Source organism: Garra rufa, chromosome 23, assembly GCF_049309525.1.
Source record: "Garra rufa chromosome 23, GarRuf1.0, whole genome shotgun sequence".
Lineage (NCBI taxonomy): Eukaryota > Metazoa > Chordata > Actinopteri > Cypriniformes > Cyprinidae > Garra > Garra rufa.
The window spans coordinates 9,804,597-9,829,905 of NC_133383.1; the positions used below are offsets into that span (position 1 = coordinate 9,804,597).

General features: G+C 35.0%; 4 protein-coding genes and 1 pseudogene across 4 annotated transcripts; 2 read left to right on the forward strand and 3 right to left on the reverse strand.

Annotated features, from left to right (window-relative positions):
* Positions 1-1,067, reverse strand: LOC141298886 (trace amine-associated receptor 13c-like; annotated as a pseudogene).
* A 1,036-nt stretch (positions 1,068-2,103) lies between these two features.
* Positions 2,104-3,147, reverse strand: LOC141299692 (trace amine-associated receptor 13c-like). Its single transcript, XM_073830075.1, has one exon. It carries the CDS (start codon positions 3,097-3,099, stop codon positions 2,104-2,106), a length of 996 nt encoding a protein of 331 aa, XP_073686176.1. The 5' UTR covers positions 3,100-3,147.
* Positions 3,148-9,700: 6,553 nt separating this feature from the next.
* Positions 9,701-10,693, forward strand: LOC141298887 (trace amine-associated receptor 13c-like). The gene has a single exon (XM_073829202.1). It carries the CDS (start codon positions 9,701-9,703, stop codon positions 10,691-10,693), a length of 993 nt encoding a protein of 330 aa, XP_073685303.1.
* Positions 10,694-17,511: 6,818 nt separating this feature from the next.
* LOC141298889 (trace amine-associated receptor 6-like) lies at positions 17,512-18,516 on the reverse strand. The gene has a single exon (XM_073829203.1). The coding sequence runs from the start codon at positions 18,514-18,516 to the stop codon at positions 17,512-17,514; it is 1,005 nt and encodes a 334-aa protein (XP_073685304.1).
* A 5,275-nt stretch (positions 18,517-23,791) lies between these two features.
* On the forward strand, positions 23,792-24,778 carry LOC141298890 (trace amine-associated receptor 8a-like). The gene has a single exon (XM_073829204.1). It carries the CDS (start codon positions 23,792-23,794, stop codon positions 24,776-24,778), a length of 987 nt encoding a protein of 328 aa, XP_073685305.1.
* The last annotated feature ends 531 nt before the right edge of the window (positions 24,779-25,309 follow it).

Below are 25,309 nucleotides of genomic sequence, written 5' to 3' on the forward strand. Positions count from 1 at the left end.
TTAATGGTAATCATTAAAAATGTCCACATGAGAGGATCCAGGCTTGCATAATCTAAGAGTTAAGATATATTTAATTGCCTTTTTAAACCAGGGGTAAAATAAAGCGTAGACAATGGGATTCAGACCTGAGTTAACATATAAGGCCCACATTAGAAATTTTAACATGATTGCAGTGTTGACTGTGTTTTCTGATAAAGAAACAATGTGAAATGGAATCCAGCAAAGCAGGTGACCTGTCACAATTATTCCTAATGTTAGAGCAGCCTTGCTCTCAGATTTCTTTTTTAAGGTGTCCCCCATTATACTTTTTCCAGTCTTTAGAAGTAAATTTATAATTTTCACCTGCCTTTGTGCAACATAGAATATTCTTAAATAAAACATTATGATCACGATACAAGGAGACGCAAAGGACAAGATCAGGTCACTGACTTTCCAGGCAAAACTCATCAAATAAGGGCACTCTCCATAGCACACACCTGTTCTGTGAAAATCGTCAAAATATCCATTATTAATCATAATGGCAGTGTTGTAAGCTGTTGAACAAAACCACAGAGAACGATGCTCATTAAAGTTTTAGTTGTAGTTATTTTCTGTGGGTACTGTAAAGGAAAACACACAGCCACATAACGATCGACAGCAATTAAAACTAAATTACTGAGAGATGCTGATAGGAGCAGTCCAAGGGTGTTTATAAACACTCCACAAAATTTGTCTCCAAAGTACCAGCACGTCTCAATTAGTTTGATGGCCTCTATGGGTATCACAATTAGTCCGATAAGCATGTCAGCCACAGCCAGAGAGAGAACAATCAGGTTGGTTGGAGTGTGAAGCTTCTTGAAGTGAGAGATGGAGATGATCACCAGCAGGTTCAGAAACACAGTCCATGCTGACAGCAATGAAAAAAACACATACATGATATTGTTTTCATGTCTGGAGCGTTTTCCCTTGATACATGATGAGTTGATGGAAGGAAAGCAGTATTGAGTCTCATGATCCTCTGTCTCATAGGCCATGAGTGTGTCTTCTCTTGTTAGGAGTTTGTTCTGCTCTCCTTTCCGTCCTTTCATTTATAGTGTCTGGATCAGATTGGCCAATTCATTTTGGCCCTGTGTGAAATTCTGTTATGGCATAGTGCCCCCCCCCCATCTAATAAAAACAAAAATGATAAAGAATGCTGTTATGTCTGCTAGCTCAAACTTCTCATTAAATGAAAGCTTATAGAAACAGATGGCAAATATAGGGCCCCATGATTTAAGGTAATGTAAAGGCCTATTTTGTTTTACTCGATGCGATGTGATGTGCTGTATGCAGGTGTTTCTTGTGAAGGTTAGAATGAAACTTAATCTAATTTTTTGATCTCATTTTTATTATTTTATCATGTTTTAAATCTCTTTTTGAAATATCTCCAATTCAAGTCAGTAAACCTTTAAGTTGCTCAAGTTTCACCCAAAGTCTTATGGTGCCCTCTCTTGCACCATAAATGTGCACGATGGACGATTCGAGATACATCACTGTAAATGTGGGCACCCAATATTGCTTATTTAGATGATGTGCAGGCTTCCATCTCATTGCATTATTTTCTTAGCAGCTGTAAGTTTTACATTTACATTGAATTAAATACATGTAAAAAGTGAAATTTAATGCTGATGGTGAAATTGTGACATTAAGTTTATTTATTTCTTGATTGTTCAAATCAAATTTGAGATGCACATGTACATAATATAGTTAGTACACATTATAAATATCATTATGTATATAAACATGATAGTTAAGATTCCTGACAAAGTGAGATAAATGAATGGGTATGTTTTGTTGTAAAAAAAAAAGAGAGAAATGGTTAATCAAAGTTATCATAATGCAGCACATGGTTAGAGGCAGTCTTGCTCTTCAAGTTTCTATCTTTGACTGAAGTGTGACAGTTACACAGAAAAAAAGATCAAGTAAATAGTCTATATAAACAAACTTTTATATAACAAGCTACATTAATTTGAGACATGCATTAAATGTATTATCTAAATGTTTTTACATGCATTCTAAATAACAATGATGCACTTTATTAGGAATTGCTCTACCAGTTTGAAGCACAAATTGTGTCAAAAAATATCATATATGATGATTTGTAAAAATATTGATCCGGGAGGATGCTGGCTTAAATATTCTGAAGGTTAAGATGTGTTTTACTGATTTTCTAAACCATGGATAGAATAAAGCATAAATAAGAGGATTCAGGCACGAGTTAACGTATAATACCCATATTAGACAATATAGTATTGTGGGCGCAATTGCTATGCTTTCAGTTAGAGTCAGGATATAGTATGGAATCCAGCAAAGCAGATGAATTGCCACAATGATTCCTAATGTCAGAGCAGCTTTGCGCTCAGATTTCCTCTTCACTGTACCTTCCATTATACATTTTTCAGTCATTAGAGAGTTTATGACTTTTACTTGCTGGTGTGCAACATAAAATATCCTTAAATGTAAAGTTATAATTATGGTACAGGGAAACAGAAAGGAAATTATTAAATCAATTACTCTCCATTCAAACGTAAGCATAATGTTACATTCACCATAACATGCATCTATTCTGTGTGGGATATTTATTACAATTGCAAAATTATAAGCTGAAGAAAAAAGCCAGCCAAGACAGACACTAGTTAACATTCTAGTCATAGTTATTTTCTGTGTGTACTGTAATGGATGACACACAGCCACATAACGATCAACAGCAATTAACACTAAATTACTGAGAGATGTTGTGAGGAGCATTCCCATCGTTAGCATAAATAGTCTACATAAAGTGTCTCCAAAGTACCAGCACGTTTCAATCAACTTGATGGCCTCTATAGGCATGACAATTAGTCCAACAAGCAGGTCAGCCACAGCCAGAGAGAGAATGAGCAGGTTGGTTGGATTGTGAAGCTTTTTGAAGTGAGAGATGGAAACGATCACCAGCAGGTTCAGAAACACAGTACCTCCTGACAGAAGTGAAAAAAACATGTACATAAAATGGTAATAACTGGAGTGTTTTCCCTTGATACATGATGAGTTGATTGCAGGAAAGCAGTATTGAGTCTCGTGTTCCTCTGTCTCGTAGGCCATGTGTAGGTCTCCTCCTGTTAAGAGTTTGCTCTGCTCTGTTTGCTGTCTTTTTATTTATACAGTGTCTGGATCAGACCCACCCATCTACCACTCAGTTTGAAATGTTATAATGGCAAAAAAAAAGACTTTAAGCAGAATGCTACTTGTTAAATCTACTCAGAATATTCACTTACATTGAATGAATGCAGAAATAGCATATATAGAGCTCAATAATTTTTGTGGTGCAATAAATGCAGACTAAATCGCAGAATCCAATTCAATTCAATTTCAATTCAATTCAATTCAAAAAACTTTATTTGTCCCCAAGGGGCAATTCACAGGCATGTTGAGCAGCACATCAAAACAACCTTATTACCAAAGAATATACAATGTACAAAGTACAAATAAGTAATAATAAATAACAATAATATAAATGACAGTAGCAAATAATACATAAATAATTTAATCCAAACGTCTAAAGTGCATGATAAAAAATGTTACATTTTAAGTCAGTTACAGATTAGAATTCATAAGCAAAATAGCTTTAGGAACAAAGGTGGCTCTCCTTCTCTGAGTTCTACACGCAGGACAGCGAAGTCGTCGTCCAGAGGGGAGCCATTCAAATGCCGAATAAAGAATATGCGAGTGATCCTTAGTAATCTTACTTGCTAACCTGAGTGTCTGTTGGTCATATATACATGAAAGAGATCTAACAGGCAAACCAATAATCCTAGAGCACACTGTAACAGCACTCTGTAGTCGATTTCTATTCTGTATACTAATAGAATGGAACCAACAAGAAATGGAAAATGTAACAATACTCTCTATAAAAGAATAATAAAAGGACAACAGAATGTCTTTACATACTCCAAAAGAGCTAAGTTTCCTAAGGAGATACTGCCGCTGCTGGCACCTCCTAAGAATCTCCTCAGTATTAGAGTTAAATTTCAACTGGAAATCGAAGATAGTACCCAGATATTTATATTCCTCAACTAACTCCACAGGCTTCCCATGTATGTAGGTAGTAACTGCTGTAGCCAAATCCCTCTGCTTATTGGAAAAAGTCACCACCATCTCTTTGGTTTTACTTACATTCAATTCAAGGTGTGACCTATCACACCAATCTACAAACTCCTGTAAAACTGGTCCATGATTTTGAGAAGAATCTGACAAGAGAGACACAAGAACAGTGTCGTCAGCATATTTGACCAGATAACAGTTAGGCAGAGTGGATCGACAATCATCGGTGTACAAATTAAAAAGCAGGGGTGAAAGTACACAACCCTGGGGGGAGCCAGTAGAGGTGTAACATAAACCAGAGAATATATTATTAACCAAAACTCTCTGTGACCTGTTGGTTAAAAAGTCCAATATCCACTTGATTAGCTGGTTGTCCAGATGAAAACGAGAGGACAGTTTTGTGGCCAAAATGTGAGGCTGCAGAGTATTAAATGCTGAAGAAAAGTCAGCAAACAGAAGTCTGACTGAAGTGCCAGGATGCTCCAGATGTTTGTGAATTCCATCTATAATAAAAATTTTTGCATCATCAACACCTCTGCCTGCACGGTATACGAACTGAAGTGGATCTATCAGTGGGTCAGTTGCTTTGATAATGTGATGTTTTAAGATCCTCTCCATAGATTTCATCACTAAGGATGTCAAAGCCACAGGCCGTAAGTCATTCAGTTCTTTTATCTTACTTTTCTTAGGGATAGGAATAACTGTTGAATGTTTCCACAGTTGGGGCACTGTGCTGCTGTCCATTGAGCTCTGGAACAAAATTCGAAACACTTCCCCCAACTGCTGAGCACAATGCCTCAAAACGCGGCCACTGATGTTATCAGGGCCAGGTGAACTCCTCTCTCTGGTTCTCCTGAAGGCTCCCACAACGTCCTGTAAGCTAAAAATAAATGTGGAATTGTCAGGTTTTAGTCCGGATCTTATCACCTCAAGCTGAGTAGAATTATCTGACTCGAATCTGGTGTAAAAGGAGTTAAGGTCATCCGGTAGAGAAGTAAAACTGCTACCCTCCACCCGGATGGTTCTAGGGTAGCTGGCAGCAGTGTTAATGGAGGCCATGGTTTTAAGACCCTGCCAGGCTGAGTGAAGGTTTCCACCAGTAAATTTCTGCTCCACTTTATTCTTATACTTCAATTTGGCAGTTTTTATAGCCCGCTTAACCTCTTTGTTAACGTTTTTTTTCTCCAATTCAGAGCCAGTAAAAAAAATCCTCTTTTTCCTATTCAGAATCTCCTTAAGCTCTTTAGTGATCCAAGGTTTGTTGTTAGGGAAGATAGTGACTGTTTTTGATGGAACAATATTATCAACACAAAAAGAAATATACGATGAAACTGTATCTACCTGCTCATTAATGTTTCCAGAAGTAGAGAGAAGGCTATCCCAGTCAGTAGATTCAAAGCATCCTTGTAAAGATTGGATACTTTCCTGTGTCCACTGTTTTATGCTTTTGGTAACCTTCTTTGCTCTCCTAACAACTGGTGTATATGCTGGAGCAAGTAGAACTGTATGATGGTCAGCAGAGCCGAGAGGAGGAAGGGTGAGAGCTCTGTATGCATCCGGAAGTGAACCATAGCATTTATCTAATATTTTCCCCAGGCGAGTAGTGCATTTGACATACTGCTGAAAACCTTTTAAAAACTTATCAGGACAACAGTGATTAAAATCTCCCAGGATGAACTTTGGAGAGTCTGGTGATAGTTGTTCTATTTTATTTAAAGTGCTGGTAATATGCTCAGTAGCTGTAGTTGCATTGGCTTTAGGATGGATATAAACCAGGATGAAAAAAAGTTGAGGAAATTCTCTAGGGAGGTAGAAGGGGCGGAAAGAGACAGCCAGAAGCTCAATGTCTGTGGTACATAGTTTCTCCCTCACTATGACCGTGGAGCACCAGCTAGTGTTTACATATAAACACACGCCACCGCCGTGTTGTTTCCCTGTGAGTAATCTATCCCGGTCCAAACGTAACGGAGGAGCAAAGCCATCTATTTGCAGCATGTCATCATCGTCGTTACCATTCAGCCACGTTTCCGTGAATGCGAGGATAGAAGCAGTTCTATATTCATGCATATGATAAACGTTGGCTTGCAGCTCGTCCGTTTTTTTACGGAGAGAGCGTACATTAGCCATAATGATAGAGGGGAGTGCACGTTGTTTCCTCGTCTCCCGTTTTAATCTGGCTCTAACACCGCCCTTTTTCTTTCCCCTTCTATTCACCTTAACTTTATTAGTAGTAGAGCTGTGTTGGTTAGATGAATCCACACGAAGTATTTCCTCAGGAAAGTCATCCGTAAAGACCGTACGATACGGTTGAAGCCGGAGCTGCATTAGATAGTCTCTCGTGTATGTAAGCCGTGAGTTATCAGGCAGATCGTTTACAACCGCAGACACCAGCTCACAAAAAAACAGCCACTGCAGGCATGTCACCAACCAAATAAATCCACAGATATCCATGCCGAATATATTCCAGTTGCGAGAGGAAGCCAAGCAATTTAGATGCAATAGTCCAGAAATCACGATGAAAACAAAATACGCTGCAACCGAAGTCTTGACTCAATAATATTGCTACTTCGTGAATAAATAGTACTAAATTAAAAAGAGACAAAAAAGTCCTCTCTCCGCAGAATAAAAATAAAAACAAACACAAAAGAAACACGACTAAAATAAGAAGTAGATAAAATAATGCTGCTCAACAAGCCAACCGGTCGACCGCATGAGCAGCGACCCGGAAGTGATGTTCAACCGGAAGTGATGTTCAACAGTATGTTCCAGTAATAAAAATTAAGTTTATAATTGAGTAATCGGATAATTATAATTTTTTTAGTAATTAAATAGACCTAATTGAACAATAGTGAACAAAAGTGACTTAACATACATATATAATAGCAATAATAATTAGTTCAAATAAAGTATCAAAAGCAAGTATTCGTATGGTTACATTGATCAAAACTGTTAAAATACATAATGCATTATAAACAATAGAGCTAATGTACATTACACATAACAAATGCCTGCAGAGGGTGCCAAAGGCCTGATAATTGTTTTTACACTGTGGGATCTAATCCATGTTTAATATTGACTCAACATTTAATTCAAATGTAATCTTTAATCTTACATAATCTTTACTATTTAGCCATTCCTTTATGATAGAAAAGCTATAGCCACTGTAATTTCTTCAATATATGGACATCAAAACATATAAGGATGAGGGTTTAAACTTGTATTTTAAAATCGAGATGAACAGTTAACATATTGACAAAGATAATGATGTGTTTGCGTACACTGTAAAAAATTTGCTGTAGTTCTGCAGCTGGTTGCCAGTAACTTACTGTAGATTTTTAATTTATGTTATTTACTGGCAACAGTTTGTTCAAAGTTAAATGAACATTAAACATTAACAAGTCTTTGTCTTTACAGAATAAAACTATAAAATAACAACCTACTGCAAAGCATTCTGGGAACCAGAAACCTTCATCAACCTTTTTCTCTTTTTTTCCTTCAGATTTTGGTTCCCAGAATGCTTTGATTTTGATGGTATGCAAGATAAGGCACTTATTAATTTTATGAAACAGGAGTTCAGCGAGAGCCCAAGCTAAACACGTCCTACTCCATTGACATCTCACCAGCGCCCCTTGTACATGAATTCTTGTATGAATCCAATTATTTATGCACTCTTTTATAAATGGTTTAGAATATCAGCCAAGCACATTGTGACTCTAAAAATATTTAAGCCATCATCAGAATATTTGAGTCTTTTTCCAGAGGATAAATAATAATTTTATATATATCGAGAGAGAAATTCCTAATTGTTTGCTTGTACATTATTGATTACTTTCTGTTTGAATATATTCTCTTGTAAATTAACAAGCCTGATGAAGGGTGGTAAATGCATAACATTCACAGTTATGCAGAGTATATAAAGTAATATGTGAATGCTAGGTGCTGGTCATTTCTTTTTCACCTTTTTGCAGATCACATATTCTAAAGAAGTGCAGCGTTATGTCAGTGAAGTTATTAGAAGTACAAGTAAATGATCAAGTGTATCAATTCAATTTATTTGAAGTCATAGAACCTGCCTTATAATTATACGAGACTTGGAGAAATGCTGTTTAAAATATTTTTGGAAGTAGTATAGCATGTCACTCTACTTTTAAATTTCATATCAGCTACCCTCATAACTGTTTATAAATGTCTGTTTAATTGAATAAAGTCAATGTAAACAAACAGTTGGACAGGCCTGTGCAAAATCTGTGAACTTAAATGTGAAATAATTCAAACGAGTCATCATGCTTGGTGGTTCAAAAAACGCATTATTTTTCACAGAATTTACAATATTACAATAGCTTTCTCCCCAGCCTGGCACAAATGGCTCGATTAGTTCTGGGTTTGATGAAGGCCCACCTTCTGAAAAACTAAATGTGTTGTGATTGACGAACAGCTTAGACGGCGTTTTATTCCTGCCACGCCCCTTCTCAAAGCAGCAAGTTCTGTGTACAAATGTTAGCGCAAGCTAGATTAAAGTGATTCTTATGTTTTAAATATGGGTATTTATTGATTTATTTTATTATTTACATGCCTGAAATGAGCTCCAGTGTAAGGCTAGTAAAGCTATCTACACTGTATGATGAATAAATCTCTGTTACCACACACCGCACACATCTACGGTGCGGCTCTGACGCGGCAATCAGAGGAGTTTGCGGCCCATTTAGTCAATGCTTGTGTTTATACAAGCTGCCCTCCAGCTCGCTAAAGCATCTCAGAAGCGGCTGTCCATGCTACATCGCTCTAATAAGCTTTGTGACATCATAACATCCGAAAAACAATGCTGTCTAGCCCAAATGAGATGTTCGTTGTAGTTCTTGAAAAGGTATTGTTTTTAACGTAATATTTCCCTTTGGAGTGGACTTTGAGATTTATAACTTTGTAGATGTTTTTATGCCCAAACATACGCACCACACACTGGCTAAAATTCAAAAAGTGAAATAGCATAATAGGACTACTTTAAAATTGTATGAATAGTACAATAAGCATAACATAAACACATGCAATTGAAACATTCTTTCACCAGCCGCAGATAAACTAAGGGGTTAAAAAGAAAGTGGTATAGCTTTGCTTTAAAAACTGATTGTTATAAAAAGGATTGTTCCACAGTAAGGGACCAAGAAAAAGCTGGACACCCCTAGACTTTAGTCTAAATCTCAGGATCAATAAAAGTATCTAATCCAAAGCCCTTAGAGATCTGACAGGTATTTTATATTCGGAAGGTCATTAATATAATTATAATATGTGAGTCCTTTAAAAGTCATACAGACAAATTTCAATGTTATGAAATCTGAAATATTTGCACACTCACAAATATTATATTACAGACATCATCTAATTCATCACTTAATGCTTTGAATATTTATCTAGTAGGTGGGTTTAATGCAGTATAATCAAACCTTGCATATAATGGGATGTCCCTGTTTTCTGTACATATAAATTAGAGTTCAGTGATAGAATACACAAAGTCGAAGTGACAGCATGAACAGTGCACCACATCTTTGAAGTGGCAGCTTGAAACAACAGGGGCTGGCTACAACTGAGGATATAATAAATTGTAAAAATGTTTGACAAGAGCATCGTGGAAGACAACAGTCAAGAAATCCAGTATTGCTTTCCAAACAACAATTTGTCTTGTTTCAAAGATGTCAAACCTGAAGTGGAGTATGTCATTTTGTACATGTTCATTTCTTTTTTATCAGTGTTTACTGTATTTCTGAACCTGCTGGTGATCATCTCCATCGCTCACTTCAAGCAGCTGCACACTCCAACCAACCTGCTCATTCTCTCTCTGGCTGTGGCTGATCTGATTGTGGGACTGATTGTAATACCATTCATGGGCATCCGATTCATAGAATCATGCTGGTACTTTGGAGAGACATTTTGTTCTTTATTTTTGTTTATTATTTTTATGGTTGTTACAGCATCGCTTGGTAATTTGTTTTTTATATCTGTAGATCGTTACATTGCTGTGAGTGACCCTTTGAGATACACAGTAAGAGTCACCACTGATAATGTAGTTTTTTGTATTATTATAAACTGGTTGTGTTGTGGCATATATTCTGTCATTATCTTACTTGATACAATGTTCTACCCAGAGACACGAGACACATGTTATGGGGACTGTACAGTGTCTTTTAAGTTTGAACATTTTGTCACAGACCTCATAGTCACTTTTGTTGCCCCTTCTTCTGTAATCATGTCTATATATGTCAAAATCTTCTGTGTTGCAAAATATCAGGCCAAGGTTGTAAATTCTGTCACAGGTGTCAGCAGATCACAAAGAAAGGCAGGAAAAACACTGGGAATTGTTGTTGCAGTTTTCTTCATGTGTTGGATCCCTTACTATATAGTCACCCTTACTGAAGGAAATGAGACAACTGAATCAGTTCAACTTCATGTAACATGCTGGATTTTGTACATGAATTCCTGTATGAATCCGCTTATCTATGCACTGTTTTATAAATGGTTTAGAATATCAGTTAAACACATTGTGACTCTAAAAATATTTATACCATCATCTGAATACTTGAGTCTTTTTCCAGAGGGTAAATGATCAGTTGATATATTTTTTTAAAGAGTTTTTAAGAATTCCTTATTTCCTTGTACAGTGATTATTACTTTTTATTAGAAGGCCTTCTCTATTATACATCAGCAAGTGAATGTAGGTTAAATGTGTAATGGAAAGTTTGGTGAGGAGGAAGTCTGAGGACAAATTGACTTTGACTCTGCTGTATTCTCTTGACCATATATCAAAATTTCTAACATGGACCTTGTATGTTGAGACAAATCAGCTCTGACATTAGGATTCATTGTGACAGTTTTTCTGCTTTACTGGATTCTTTTTCAAGAGTAATCTTGTCCACCATATCAAAAATTCTCATATAGACCTTTAATGCTGAACTGAATCATTTTTGCTTTATTTTAACATTTATAAAATATCATTTAAACAAAACTTTTAAGAATATTTGAAGCAGTATGCTCACTAATAGACATTTTAGTAGACCTTCATTAATGTTTATGAAGGATTTGATTTATTTTTCAATCTGATGTAGTATTGTGGCATTGTTGTATTACACAATCCACAGCTAACATGTCTCTGGTGTTCATGTTGCTGCAACTAAGGCCCCAAAGATGTTGGGATAAAGATTTCCATTTAATGATACTGTGTGTTATCATCACACCCATGTTTTCACAAACAAATTATTATAGAAAACTACACAATCATAGTTAAGATTAAGTCAGATGTTGTCACCATAAATATGAAACAATAAAAGTTAATAAAAAATTAAAAGTCTTTTAACCCAGTGACCCTTCATTTCTGTGATGCCAATAATGTTGTTTGGAAATAAAGACTGGAATGTTAAAGTCAGTTAATGTCATTTTCTCAAAGAACATGTTCATAAACAGTATACTAAGCAAATATGAATTTTATTCCACAGTTACATACATAGGCCTATTAAAGAGTTTTGCAGAAGGTGTCATTTTCAGTTGAATTGCACTCTCTACAACTTTCTTTCCTGCATCAGTTTGTACTGTGGTGAACACTGTTTCTGTCAAAAAGCTTTGAAAATATTTCTGTAACACTTGCTATGAAGCCCCTATTTATAATACATTATAAGGGTATTTCTAATGCATTATAATGAATGCATAACGCATTATAAAAAAACTTATGTTATATCATCTCATGTATAATCATAACAATTATAATACATTATAATACTTGAGTATTTGCGGTTATAACTTTTAAGATTGATTATTTATAACACAATGGATGCCATATTACATCTACTTAATTTATAATGGACTATATCATATTACTAGGGTTGGGAATCGAAAATCGATTCCGATTCTGGATTTGGATACTTGTTATAAAATTAAAATTTCGATTCCCGGGTGCATTTTTTCATCTAGTGATCTGCAAGGACTTTCCGCGCGTGCAATCTGCCAGGACCTTACGTGATAATGTAAACATCAGTCGATAAGATGGATCGCGGTAAGCGTTTAAAAGTGTGTCTACGCTTTGTAAAAACCGAAGACAAATCTACCGCTGCACGCAAACTTCATCTTAGAGATCTGGAAGGGACGGATTTTAGTCCTGCGCCCACCCGCTCCAGAAGGAATATATGTTATTTCGTCCCGCAAAAGCCCACATAAAAGTAACTTATACCCCCGCGGGAAGACAGGTATCTACTTCATCTCTTGGCTGCATGAAACAAACCCTCCCGGTAATGTAAAGGCAAAGATGATCAGAGTAATAGTAACGAAATCGCGCGTACCTAATGTATTCTTTCTTGTATATCAGAGTCGTACATAAGGCACGCATAAGTCCGCTGTTTATTCACAAACTTTTCATGCTTTCGGGACTCTGATCCATAGTATTTTTGTGTGAAATTTCAAAATATTTGCATAGTTTTCAAAATGAATGTCCTGTGAGTTTTTTTTTTATAATGAATGCTTACCCATAGAGGTGGATCTTGTAAGGGTCAGTGGTGTTTATGCACATATGAGCACCAGCATAAACAGATTTACAATGTATTTACTGTATTTTTCATTTATATGTTTATTTTATGATAAATACAAACAGTAGATATTCAGTCACTTAAGAAAGAGTACTCTGAAGTTGTGAAGAATGTCTGAATTAAATAATTTAGGTGCTTTAAATCTGTATATGTATATTCATGTTAAGTTAGAGCAGAGGGTTTTCTTTTAAAGTTTGTTTGAAATTTAACATGCAGGAGAAAAATAAAAAGGCAAAACAAATGTTTAGGTTAATAAAAAAGGTTAAAAAATAAACACCTTTAAAAAGGTCAGGAAATGTCAGGCATAGGGGGGCCTTGCAAAATTGACCCGAGAAGAAGGGAGCCCTGATATAAAAAAAGGTTGAGAACCCCTGTAATAAAATATGTTGCAAGCTAGCACTGAAAATAAACATGTTTGATATATTAATGTTTAACTTTTGTGTTTTTTTTTTTTTTTTTTTTTTTTTTTTTTTTTTTTTACTAAATTGGAATCGAAACTGGGAGTCGAAAAGAATCTGAATCGATAAGTGGAATCGGAATCGAAATCGATAAAATTCAAACGATACCCAACCCTACATATTACATTTATTTTTTACATTATATTATGTTTTATTTTGATGGTCCACTTAGTCTATTTACTGTAAGCTTCAACTTTCCAACTACATGCCAACTAGCACACCTTAGAGTATTAGTAGACTTAGGTTAAGGTTAGGCTAGGTAGAAGGTTCATGTACTTGCAAATTTACTTATAATAGTATGTTTGGGGAAACATCAAAATGTTGTGTTAGCATATATTTAGCATACTACTAATAATAATTACTGCTAGCTGACATGCAGTTGCAGAGTTACTTATCAAAAGCTGTCTAAAGGGTACCATCAAAATAATCAAACTGATAATACAAATGTGTCATATTACACATTCATCTGATCTGATACCTGATCTTAGGGTTCTTTGGGAAATATTATTATAATTACTAATAAGTGGTCTTTGTATGCTTTAAAGGTGCCATAAAATGCATTTATACAATATTTTAAATGTTTTTATAATGCATTATGTATTCATTATAATGCCTTAAGAATACCCTTATAATGTATTATAAAAACAGGCTTCATAGAAAGTATTACCAATATTTCTTTCAATTTTCTGTCTTTAAAGACTTTCATAAAGATATACTTAAGCAAAAGGTTTAACAGGGGCCAAACATTAAAGCACGTTTTGTATGTATTGGTTCTTCTGATTTGCAGTCAATAAGTTTACATAACACTTTGTAAACAGTTGGCACACTAATTGAAGTTAGTCTAAACATTCATGTCACAGATTTAGGATTCCCAAACTCAATTTTTGTGTTCTTAAATTTGTTCAAATTATTAACGGCACCATTTACTATAGCAGGGCTATTCAATTGGCGGCCCACGGGCCCAATCCGGCCCGTCAATCATTTTCATCTGGCCAGAGGGAGTACACGCTAGTGGCTTGAATTGTTTTTGCACTAATTAGTTTGTCCACTAGGTGGCAACTCTGGCCTGGACCAGCCAAAACAGAAAAGCAAGAGATGCAAGAATAACAACAATCTACTTCCGGAGACCGCAACGTCAGTAGACGGCAGAGTTGATGAGCACTTTTAAGGCTCCACGGCGCAACCACTGCGTTGTTAAACTAAATTCTGCTCAGAATTCTGTTATAAACAGTGCTGACGTATGTCAGAAAACCGGAAATAATGCCAACTAAACCATAGTCAAATGTTATTTCATTATTCATTTCAGGATTTGTACAACCTTTTGAGAAAGAAATTCAAGTACTTTTCAATGACTTTCAAGCATTTTGCACAACTATTTCCAGCACTTTAAAGCTCTTATGATCCAATTTGAATGTTATTTTGATGGCCAAAATATATTTTGTGGTAAACAAACACTTATGTAAAATTAAAAATACTACAATAATAATCTGTATAGTTTAAGCATATACAGTTTATAGTTTGTTTTAAAGTTGTTTTAAAATCACTTAAATTAAAAGTTGTTATATATTTTAAAGCCTATTAAATGTTGAAAATAATGGCTTTCTTTTATGCTGTAATGCTGAATGGCTACAATAGGTTAAACTGATGGAAAATGCATTTAATAGAGTCACCAGTAACAGTATTGATATCAGTACTTCATATTTAATAGGCTACTTGGTAATAAGTGCCATTAAACACACATTTTATGTTGTTTCTACATCAATTTGGAAGTTCAGTGTAAAAATTATGACAATATAAATATAAAAATATGTGATTAATCATGATTAATTAATTAATATTATAGTGCATGTTTTGCCCAGGCCTGCTTCCGCTCCCTCTCTGTCTTTTTCATTTTCCTCTCTTTTGCTGCTCAGGATAGTCACTCCTGAAGGACATGGCAGATTACAAATCTCATACTTTTGGTTGTACAAACCTTTACATGTCATTGCCACATTGCTATGAGTGAATTTGGTTACAGAATCATAGACAGTATCCCCACAATTGTTGCTTGAAGCAGTATTAATCTGATTATTTATATAGTCAGGGCTGGACTGGGACAAAAAATCGGCCCGGGCATTTTGACTAGAGACCGGCCCTTGAGTTAACCTCCTGAATAGAGCTGGGTATCAATTCAAATTTCAAGAATGAATTTGATTCCAATTCTCAAGAGTTAGAATCAATTTACACGATCCGATCTGATCCAATCTGTTCCAATTCAATATTGATATGGGTCAGTCCTATTAAAAAAGTTTTTTTTTTTTTTTTACTGTTACCTTAATAATATGGCTGTATTGCAATGACGCAACACTGGGTGAGTAACAGTTCACTGGGAAAAACTGTACCTAAGCCTTAAAATGGCTGTCTGGACTTTTCATTTCTATTTTCGCTACAAAATGGCAAACAATGTTAAACAATTAAACTGATAACTAATACATAATTAGGAATGTTTTGTGACAGGCAATTATCATTCACAAGAATTCATTTAATTTTCTGATACATTTTATCATTAAAAAGATTAAAATAAAAACACAACTTATCAATAAAATATATATTTATGTATAAAAGACAAGAACATTAAAGTAGCTAGTCTACTTATAAATCCAAGCAACTTTATGTTAATGTGCAGCATCACATCTCCTGGTGAATCCTAATTTGAATCTATCTAAATTATATCTACAAGTGTAGATGGTTTACAACGAATTCTAGCCTATCATTTGGTTTCATCAGTTAGTTTCTGCATATTGCACTATCAATAATGAACACTCAAATATTAAACAACCTAATCAATATTTACATATACCTAACTAATAGAGTGGCTAACTCCCATAAAAAAAAAAAAATTAGGAACCACCCCCACCATCGTGATGCTCCCAAAGTAAAAAGGACTATAGCTTAGGGTATATAATAGACTTAATATTTACTATATACGATAATGATTGATGGATTTTTTGACCACTAAATCCAAATGGTTGTAAGATTCAGATAATTATTTATTAAAAAAGCCAGACATTTTAAAAGAGAATAAAAAAAGAAAAGTATTTCCCCTTCAGTTGTAGAAAATGATCCTGGTGTTATTTGTCTCTCAGAAACAGTTCATAACTTCCCTTCAACTCATTCATGTCACCTAAAAGGCAAACCGGTTTCTCCATCACCTGTTCAGCTCTGATGATTCAGTAAGGACATCTCCTGGTTTCATGTTCATTTTTCCCTCTGACCAGATATCCAAATCGATATTATGACCAGCAGCTTTTACAGCTGTGGCTCCAGCAAACATCAGCTCATATAAAAGACATATTAAAACAATTCTAACAAGTTATTAAACGTGCTGCTGCTGTTTAGCGCGACATCCGCATGGTTTCCTCTTTCTAGCGCACAGTGGGCGATAAATAAACGAGAGAGAGACGGGACTGGTGACAGAAAAGCCAATCATTAGCTGATCATTGATCAGTTTCATGATTGAACGAGCATCAGGAGAGGGGGAGGGGCAGAGAGTGAAAGAAGAAGCAGCTGCGCAGCGTAAAGACAGAATAACTCCAGCTTTGTGTCTTTTTTTTCATTCTAGCTGAAGTACGGAACAAATCGCGTTCCTTCTCACCTCAATAGAGAACACGTAATATTTTTTTTCTGAATACGGGACGGTTCGTAACCCTACAAACTAACCTTATGGACAAAATAAAATTCAATATTAGTAAAATCATAGCACCAGCCCAGTAGCATGGAAAATCCATCATGCAAGCTAGTACGCAGTACGAGTTATTGTTACTGACTGTAAAAAGGTAGCAAGCAAAACGAAAATAAACTTTGTCTGTGGTCTGCAATGAGAGCCGTTGCCCAAGCAAGGGGGAGGGGTCATCCGACCTCCTCGGCTGCAATTGGTCCAGCCCAGAGTCGATCATGACCAATTGGCCAATCCACCATCTTTTAATAGTTTATACCGTTTAAAAAAAAAACAAAAAAAAAAACACCGGCCCACAAAATCACCATCGGCCCGGTATGCCCGATGGCCAGTCCAGCCATGTATATAGTGAAGTAATTTTTTACATTTTGATGTAGAGACAAACATAAAACCAAATGTAATTATTAAATGTAATAGTTTTTTGTTGCTATTATCTAATTGCACACAGCCTTTTATTATTCTTTTTTTTATTACAGTTATCTCCTAGTTATTGATTTCCTGACAGTTGTATCTGCTGCAGTTTTACAGTGGTTGTCTTTAAAAGTGCTATCAGGCAGCAGGAGGTGCTATAGATAGATGTTGTAGTACATAAAGTGAATTAGTACAGTCTAGTCAGCAAAATACATATTGAAATCATTTTGTTTTTCATTTTCATACCTTTAACATTACAGGTTACTGATCATTTGGGATCATCTGACTTCTTTGGAAACAGACTTAAATATTCTGAGGATGGTTCAAGTATTTTCAAAGACAGAATATGTTTAGCTGATATTCTAAACCATCGATAAAATAGTGCATAGATGAGAGGATTCATGCAAGAATTCATATACATAATCCAGCACATAACGTTCATTACAGCTGATTCATTTGAATCGTATCCTGGAAAAAGAGAGACCATGTAATATGGTATCCAACACAAAAGATAAACTACTATCACAATCCCCAGTGTTTTTGCAGCTTTTTTTTCTGACTTGCTGACATTTGTGACAGAGTTTATCAGCTGAGCTTGCTGTTTTGCCACACAGAAGATCTGCCCATATAAAGATATGATTACTGAACAAGGGGCCACTAATGAAACAATGAGGTCTGTGAGAACATACTCATACCTAACAGTAACAATACAGTCCCCGTAACATGTAACTGGGTTCTCTGTATTGAAGATAGCATTGTATAACATGATAACCGAATAAATGCTTGAACATAGCCAGTTTAAAATGATACAAATCACAGCTTTGTTGGTTGTTACCCTTGTTGAATATTGCAGAGGATTTTTCACAGCAATGTAACGATCTATAGATATAAAAACTAAATTACCAAGAGATGCTGAAACAACAGTATAAAGAATAAATGGAAACAAAGTACAGAATGTCTCTCCAAAGTACCAGCATGTCTCAATATATCTGCTTCCCATTAGTGGTATGACAATCAGTCCCACAAGCAAGTCGGCCACAGCCAGAGAGAGAATGAGGAGGTTGGTTGGAGTGTGCAGCTGCTTGAAGTGAGAAATAGAGATGATAACCAGCAGGTTCAGAAACACAGTAACAACAGATGCTAAAGAAATAAACACGTATAAAACAATGTACTCCACTTGAGGCTTGATTTCCTTGATGCACGACAAATTGTTGTTTGAAAAGCAGTAGTCGATTGCTTGTTTGTCTGAGTCTGTCATTCCCCTGTTGAGCATTTCAGAAATGTATTAGCAATACCACAAGTCTCAAAAGTAAAACCGCTTCATCATAGCAACATTCTGTAGCTATAGTAGGATTTTAAAGCTTGTTAGTACGGTGTCTTGATAATCCAGTTTTGTGGATTCATTTATATTAAAGGAAAGGTTGATGCTACTGTTTTAAACACACCCATACATTAAATATTCATAAGCATAGAGAGATTGATTTGTAGGGGAATTACAGTTAAACCCTAGACAAGACTGCTTAATGAAGTCCAGGAGTAAAATTCAAGTTTACATCCAAAGGCTATAAAAAAAAAGTGTAAGAGGAGCCAGCCACAAACTTCCTTAATGTCATATGGATCAACGTTTTTACAGGTTCTACAGTATTGATAATTCTAGCAACCTCCAGCATTGTGTCTTTTCTTAATGCATATGTGGTAGTCTAAAGAATGCTTCTTTGAGATACTATGTTCCATTTGTAAGCAACTATCCTAGGGTTTGTAGGAGAGTCACAAATCTTGTTAGGGCTCATCTGGGCAGCTACTGATTTTCCTGAGAACTGTTTCTTTGGCATGGTCACAAGCTTGTTATATTCCTAAACAACCTCTGAAAACATGCCATTAGAAAAAAATACAGACTTGTATATATAGCACTGATACAAACCTCTACACATGATTCACTGTCATAGTTTAGCATATTGATACTAATGGTTTTATAAATCCTAAAAAGAATCACAAACATTAAACATACATGAGAGTTAGTGGATACATGTTGTGCTTTAGTGACCTCCTTGGCCCTAGGCACAGTTAGTTTTTACATGTCTCTTACAGTTATCATGAAAACCGCAGAATAAAAGTTCAAACTGAAAAAACATTTTAGTGAAATACATTCAGATGAATTATTACAAAACAAATGTATATTTATTCTCTAGAAGCTTCATCTAGAAATAAGTAAAAACACTGTTACTGCATTCTTGACATGGGTACATTATAGTATTTGGCCTAACAAAAATTACACCCTATTTTATTTATTTATTTATTTTGTGAACTGCGAATCTCTTACTTATTTATTAGAGTACCTCTACTGGTTGTCAAGCCATTTTTAATGAGCTGTCACTTTTTTTTCTTTGTTGTTCCTTTGCAAACACAAGAAGCACTTTTTTTTTTTTTTTTTCCTTCACTTTTTTTGGCCTGTATTATGTTTTGGGGCAATTCACATTATGCAAAATTTTTGTTATAAAGTAGTTTGAGTTCTGTAATTTAACATTATTATTTAAGTTTATCAAGAAATCAAAATGACATCAAACGTCTCACAGACTTCTGAGCAAAAACAACATCAGTGCATTGTTTGTGTTCTCTTGTTTCACACCCTTAATGAACAGATCAGATCACTGGAGGATTGTCCCTGCAGCAGAAATTATGAATACAAGAACTTTGAGCCGATGCTAATTGGACTCTCAGGATTACTTCACTATCTAAAATACCAAACAGCCACACAAGTGGATTTCTTTAGATTACTTCTTTCTCTCTCATTGTATAAAATTAATTTGTCAAATGAAAGGCATGGTCTATATGACAGGTCTACCCATGTTATGTGTTTTTTGTAAAAGGTGCATGCTGTCATGTAGATTATCACATGACAGAGATGTATTAGACTTTTAAAAGAGCAAACAATTTGGGCTCATTACTGTGACAGTCTTTGCAGAAAGATTTTTTTATTTTTTTTTACATTGCACATTCTCTGTGTTTCCACATTGGCAGTGTCTGATATTATTCTTGAGAAAGAATGAATTAAAACATGAGTACATAAGATTTTTATTTTCTCCATTACAGGTAGAGCCATTAGAGGTAGCCACTGCATTTTTAAACGATCTACACAAATATGCTTCATATGCTTCAGCGTGCATATAAAATGTTTAACCAGCAAGGTTTTAAAGCACATACAAATCATTTACTAATGAGGTTGCAAATAAGTGCATTGTCCGTGAGTGAAACTCTGCTGCTGAGGTATCATTTGATGTTAATCTATGCTACGTTGTACAGATTGTATATTGTATATTTCTTCAGAAGCAGATTGTGGAGACATTTCAATTGTCCACAATCAAAAATCATCATATCCCACACCCCTAATTGTAATGCATTTTGTGCAAATCCAGAAGAGATGTTGGGGGAAAAAAACATTTATAGCAGAGCGTAGTATCAGTGACAGAGTGATTGACGGCTAATATCTAAAATCTGCATTAAAGGTAAGAATGTAAAGATGAAGTTTAATTGATTATGTAATGTTGGAGAGAACGGTGAAGCCGTCACTGTATCTGCTCACAGCAGTCTGTGCAGTAGTTAGGCTAGCAAAAGTTTTGTTAAGAAATAAAGTGTCAAACCACAACAATTTCTCAGGATCGCACAAATGCTTCCAAATATAATTTGAGGTCACGCAGATTAAATTTTGGGAGCATATGTGACAAATGGTCAACATTTCAATCTCTGCTTTTCTTTAAAATACTGCTTGTGATGAAATCATTCTCACTGTAAAAAGTAATACCTAGATCTAACTTAAAAATGTGAGGCAAGTGGCTGCATTGGATGTTTTAAGTTCAGTCAACTTGCAGCCTTTTTTAAGTATAATAAACACTGTAATATTACTTAATACAAATGCAACAAAATCAAGTTGACTTAAGTAATAGTACTAGTATTACTCAGTTAGATAAACCTACTTTTCTTGGTACATGTAACTTATTTATGGGTTGTTACAAGTAGCCTGAACTCGTTTTAATTAGGTTTAATGAACTTTAACCATATGTGAGTCCTGGCTATAACCTCAGAAAAAAAAAATCTAAATGTCTTTATTTTAAGCAGTACAGTGATGAACTTTACATAAACAGACTTTGTCAATAACAATTACAAATTCAATTGAAGAAGAAAAAGATGGGAAGATAGATTGAAGACAATAACATTTATTTAATGTCTTTCACTTTTAACAGTGACTTCAAAACAGACAATAATTGTGGCCACACATGTACACAATATAAAACAAACACTGTATAAGTGCATTTTCATCCTGTAATCTCAAGCGTGTCGGGCTGATGGCACATGTAAATTTTCTTGGGTGCCAAGCACAGCATGCACCTCTGTTTCATCATGACTCTATTGGTGGAGACAAAAAAAAATCAAGAGTTTGGTCAGACAATCAGGTAATGAGATGAATATAGCAGACAGGTAGAAGACCGATACAACACAAAGTCAAAATTGTACTTTTGTCGCTAAAGGTGGTAAATACTAGATGGATACTGAGACTAGAGCATGTGACCAGAGCGAAGTCTACCATGACAATGCCATAGAGTATGGGTACTATTCTATCAGTATCTACTGTAGCATGAGTGCTGTCTTTTTTTTTTTTTTTCAAAGGATGCATGAAATTAAAACAATGCAATTGTCCTTGCCTGTACCTGATTGGTCATCACATTACTGTTTATTAAGCTACATAATTAAAATCTCTTTAAACCTTTTAAGAGCAAATGTAATTACCCCATATCATTACAATATTAATTTATTCAGACAAAAAATTGACAAGTAGCTTTAAGCCCATTATATACGTTGTGGACACCGATGAGGTCTTCCCATTTCTGCCCATATACTCAATCAGGCATCTCAGGACCACTTCTCTCCTTTTCTTCACAGACGCTGTCCTGTCAAAAAGTAAAATCTGATCAACATTCACAGCCTGATGACAGTACAATATAGCACACCTATGTATTACTTTACTGGGAATAGTTATAGCTGTAATTGTATCTATTCTGAAGTTTTTCTTACCTGGATGTGAAATTTGAAGACCCCAGGTAGCAAAAGCACTTGGGCATCTAAAGACCAGGAAAATGCATGTTAGAATAAGGTTAAAAATCAGTAGTAAATGTTATCTTATTTAGGTAGGTTAGACATAGTTGTAAGTTTTTTAAAATGTTGATCAAATCTCTAAAATCAGACTACTAAGCATACATCTTTACAGTCAAATCGGCATCTTTTTTTATTAATGCTAAGGTATATTGACATGACCTCTGATTCCAGAATCCCGTCACAAAGCTTACTTTCTCTTATTTGCCCGCACAAGTAGTACTTATGTTTTGTTTAGAACTTTTACCTTACCGTTTAATGTAAAATATCAGTATAAGTTAACACAAAATAAAAAAAAAATTGGCTAAAAACACATAGTAGGCATGACTACAGTACTTATTTAATTTCACATTAACGACACAGTCTCAAATGCCGAAGGTTGCCTACAAAACCACACTAACGTTACTTAGCACTGTACAGCCAACTTAGCTTGACGTGTGCAAGCTAATCAGGACAATTTGCCAACCTAACTTTAGCTCCCTGGAGTGAGCGATTTTGCGTGACTTTACATCACCAATCATTTGGCTAAATTTGCTCAACTTGTTAATCAGTGCCTGAAATTCAGATCGGCTGCAGCGAACAAGCAGTTGAAGTGCTGAGGATGATGCTGCATCAGCCTGGGAAAGTCCCCGCCAGTGAAAAAGGGATAATCTCTTTGTACATTTTTTTTAAAAACATTTAAGTTTTATGAACACACCTGCCACGTCGACAGCTGCTCTAGTAAATTGGGTGTCAACTCACTTTTATAACATTTCTTGTACACATCAATCACAAACAATTAACTACCCAAATAAATGGCAATAGTTTTACTTAAACTATATTGTTATATATAAACTAGATTACAACAATTTAAAGTATATAAAACCTACTTTCTGGGTGTAGCACTTTTTACAGTGTAATAATGACTGGCTAAACTACTCCACAGTTTTGGACCAAAAAGCTTGGACTTATAGTGTACCAGTGTAGACCTGGGGGTCAGTAAAAGTCCAAAGACCTTAGACATCTGACAGTTTTTTTTTTTTTTTGGTATTTAGGTCATTAAGATAAGAATATGTTCTTTGAATGCTTTACAGACAAAACAAAACCAAAAAAAAAAAAAAAAACACTTGGATTAAATTTTAGTGTTGTATTTTATGAAATATTTGCACACAAATATTATATTACAGACATCATCCAATTGGTCACTGAGTGCTTTGAATATTTAATTAGTAGGTGGGTTTAATGAAGTGTAATCCAATCTCACATTTAATGGGATGTCCCTGTTTTCTGAGTATTTAAATTAGAGTCAGATCAGTGATGGAAAGCAGAAAATTCCAAACTGAAAGCTGGAAAAGTGTACCACAGCTTGAAGAACAGTAAACGACAGGGGCTGGCTACAAATGAGCTTATTAACAACTGCTGAAATGATTGACAAGAGCATCATGGAAGACAACAGACAAGAAATCCAGTATTGCTTTCTAAACAACAATTTGTCATGTTTCAAAGATGTCAAACCTGAAGTGGAGTATGTCATTTTGTACATGTTCATTTCTTCATTATCAGTGTTCACTGTGTTTCTGAACCTGCTGGTGATCATCTCCATCTCTCACTTCAAGCAGCTGCACACTCCAACAAACCTGCTCATTCTCTCTCTGGCTGTGGCCGACTTAATTGTGGGACTGATTGTTATACCGCTCATGGGCCATTTATTTATAGAATCATGCTGGTACTTTGGAGAGACATTTTGTTCTCTTTTTTTATTTATTTCTTTTATGGTTGTTTCAGCATCTCTTGGTAATTTAGTATTTATATCTGTAGATCGTTACATTGCTGTGAGTGATCCTTTGAGATACACAGTAAGGGTCACAACTGATAAAGTTGTGTTTTGTATTGTTATAAATTGGCTATGCTCTAGTATATATTCTATCATTATCTTATATGATACCATGTTCTACCCAAAAACACAAGACAAGTGTTATGGAGACTGTTCAGTTTCTTTCAAAACTGAACATGTTGTCACAGACCTCATAGTCACTTTTGTTGCCCCTGCTTCAGTAATCATGTCTATATATGTGAAAATCTTCTGTGTTGCAAAATATCAGGCCAAGGTTGTAAATTCCGTCATAGGTGTCAGCAAATCACAAAGAAAGGCTGCAAAAACATTGGGGATTGTGGTAATGGTTTACTTTATGTGTTGGATACCGTACTATATAGTCACTCTTATACAAGGAAATGAATCAACTGTTGAATTTAATATTACATGCTGGATTTTATACATGAATTCCTGTATGAATCCACTTATCTATGCACTGTTTTATAAATGGTTTAGAATATCAGCCAAACACATAATGACTCTAAAAATATTTAAACCATCATCACAATACTTCAGTCTTTTCCCAGATGATAAATGAATGGTTTATCGTTTTTAAAAGTTGCTTTTTTTCAGTTATTGTTACTTAGTATTTTAGGATATGTTGCACATCAGCAAATGAAAGAATTGAAATGTGTAATGGCAGTTTAGGAAAGAAGGAAATCTCAGAGCACATCATCTCTGATTTTAGAATTCAGTTTGACATGTTTTTCTTCTTAAAAAAAAAAAAACAATTTTGTCCAGCATATCAAAAATTCTAACATTGACCTTGTTTGCTGACCTAATGTTTTGTATCCTCTTTGCTCTATTTTAACAGCTATAAAATATCATTTATATAAAATCTTAAATATAACACATCATAACACAAACTTAGAATATTTGAATCAGTAGGCTCACAAATTTATAGACTTTTTATAATGTTTGTGAAGGATTAGATTATATATTTTTTTATCTCATTAAGTATTGTCACATTGTTGTATTACACAATTCAAAGCTAACATGTCTGTGGTGTTAATGTTGCTGCAACGAAGGCCTCAAATATTATAGGATAAATATTTCTATTTCAGAACAA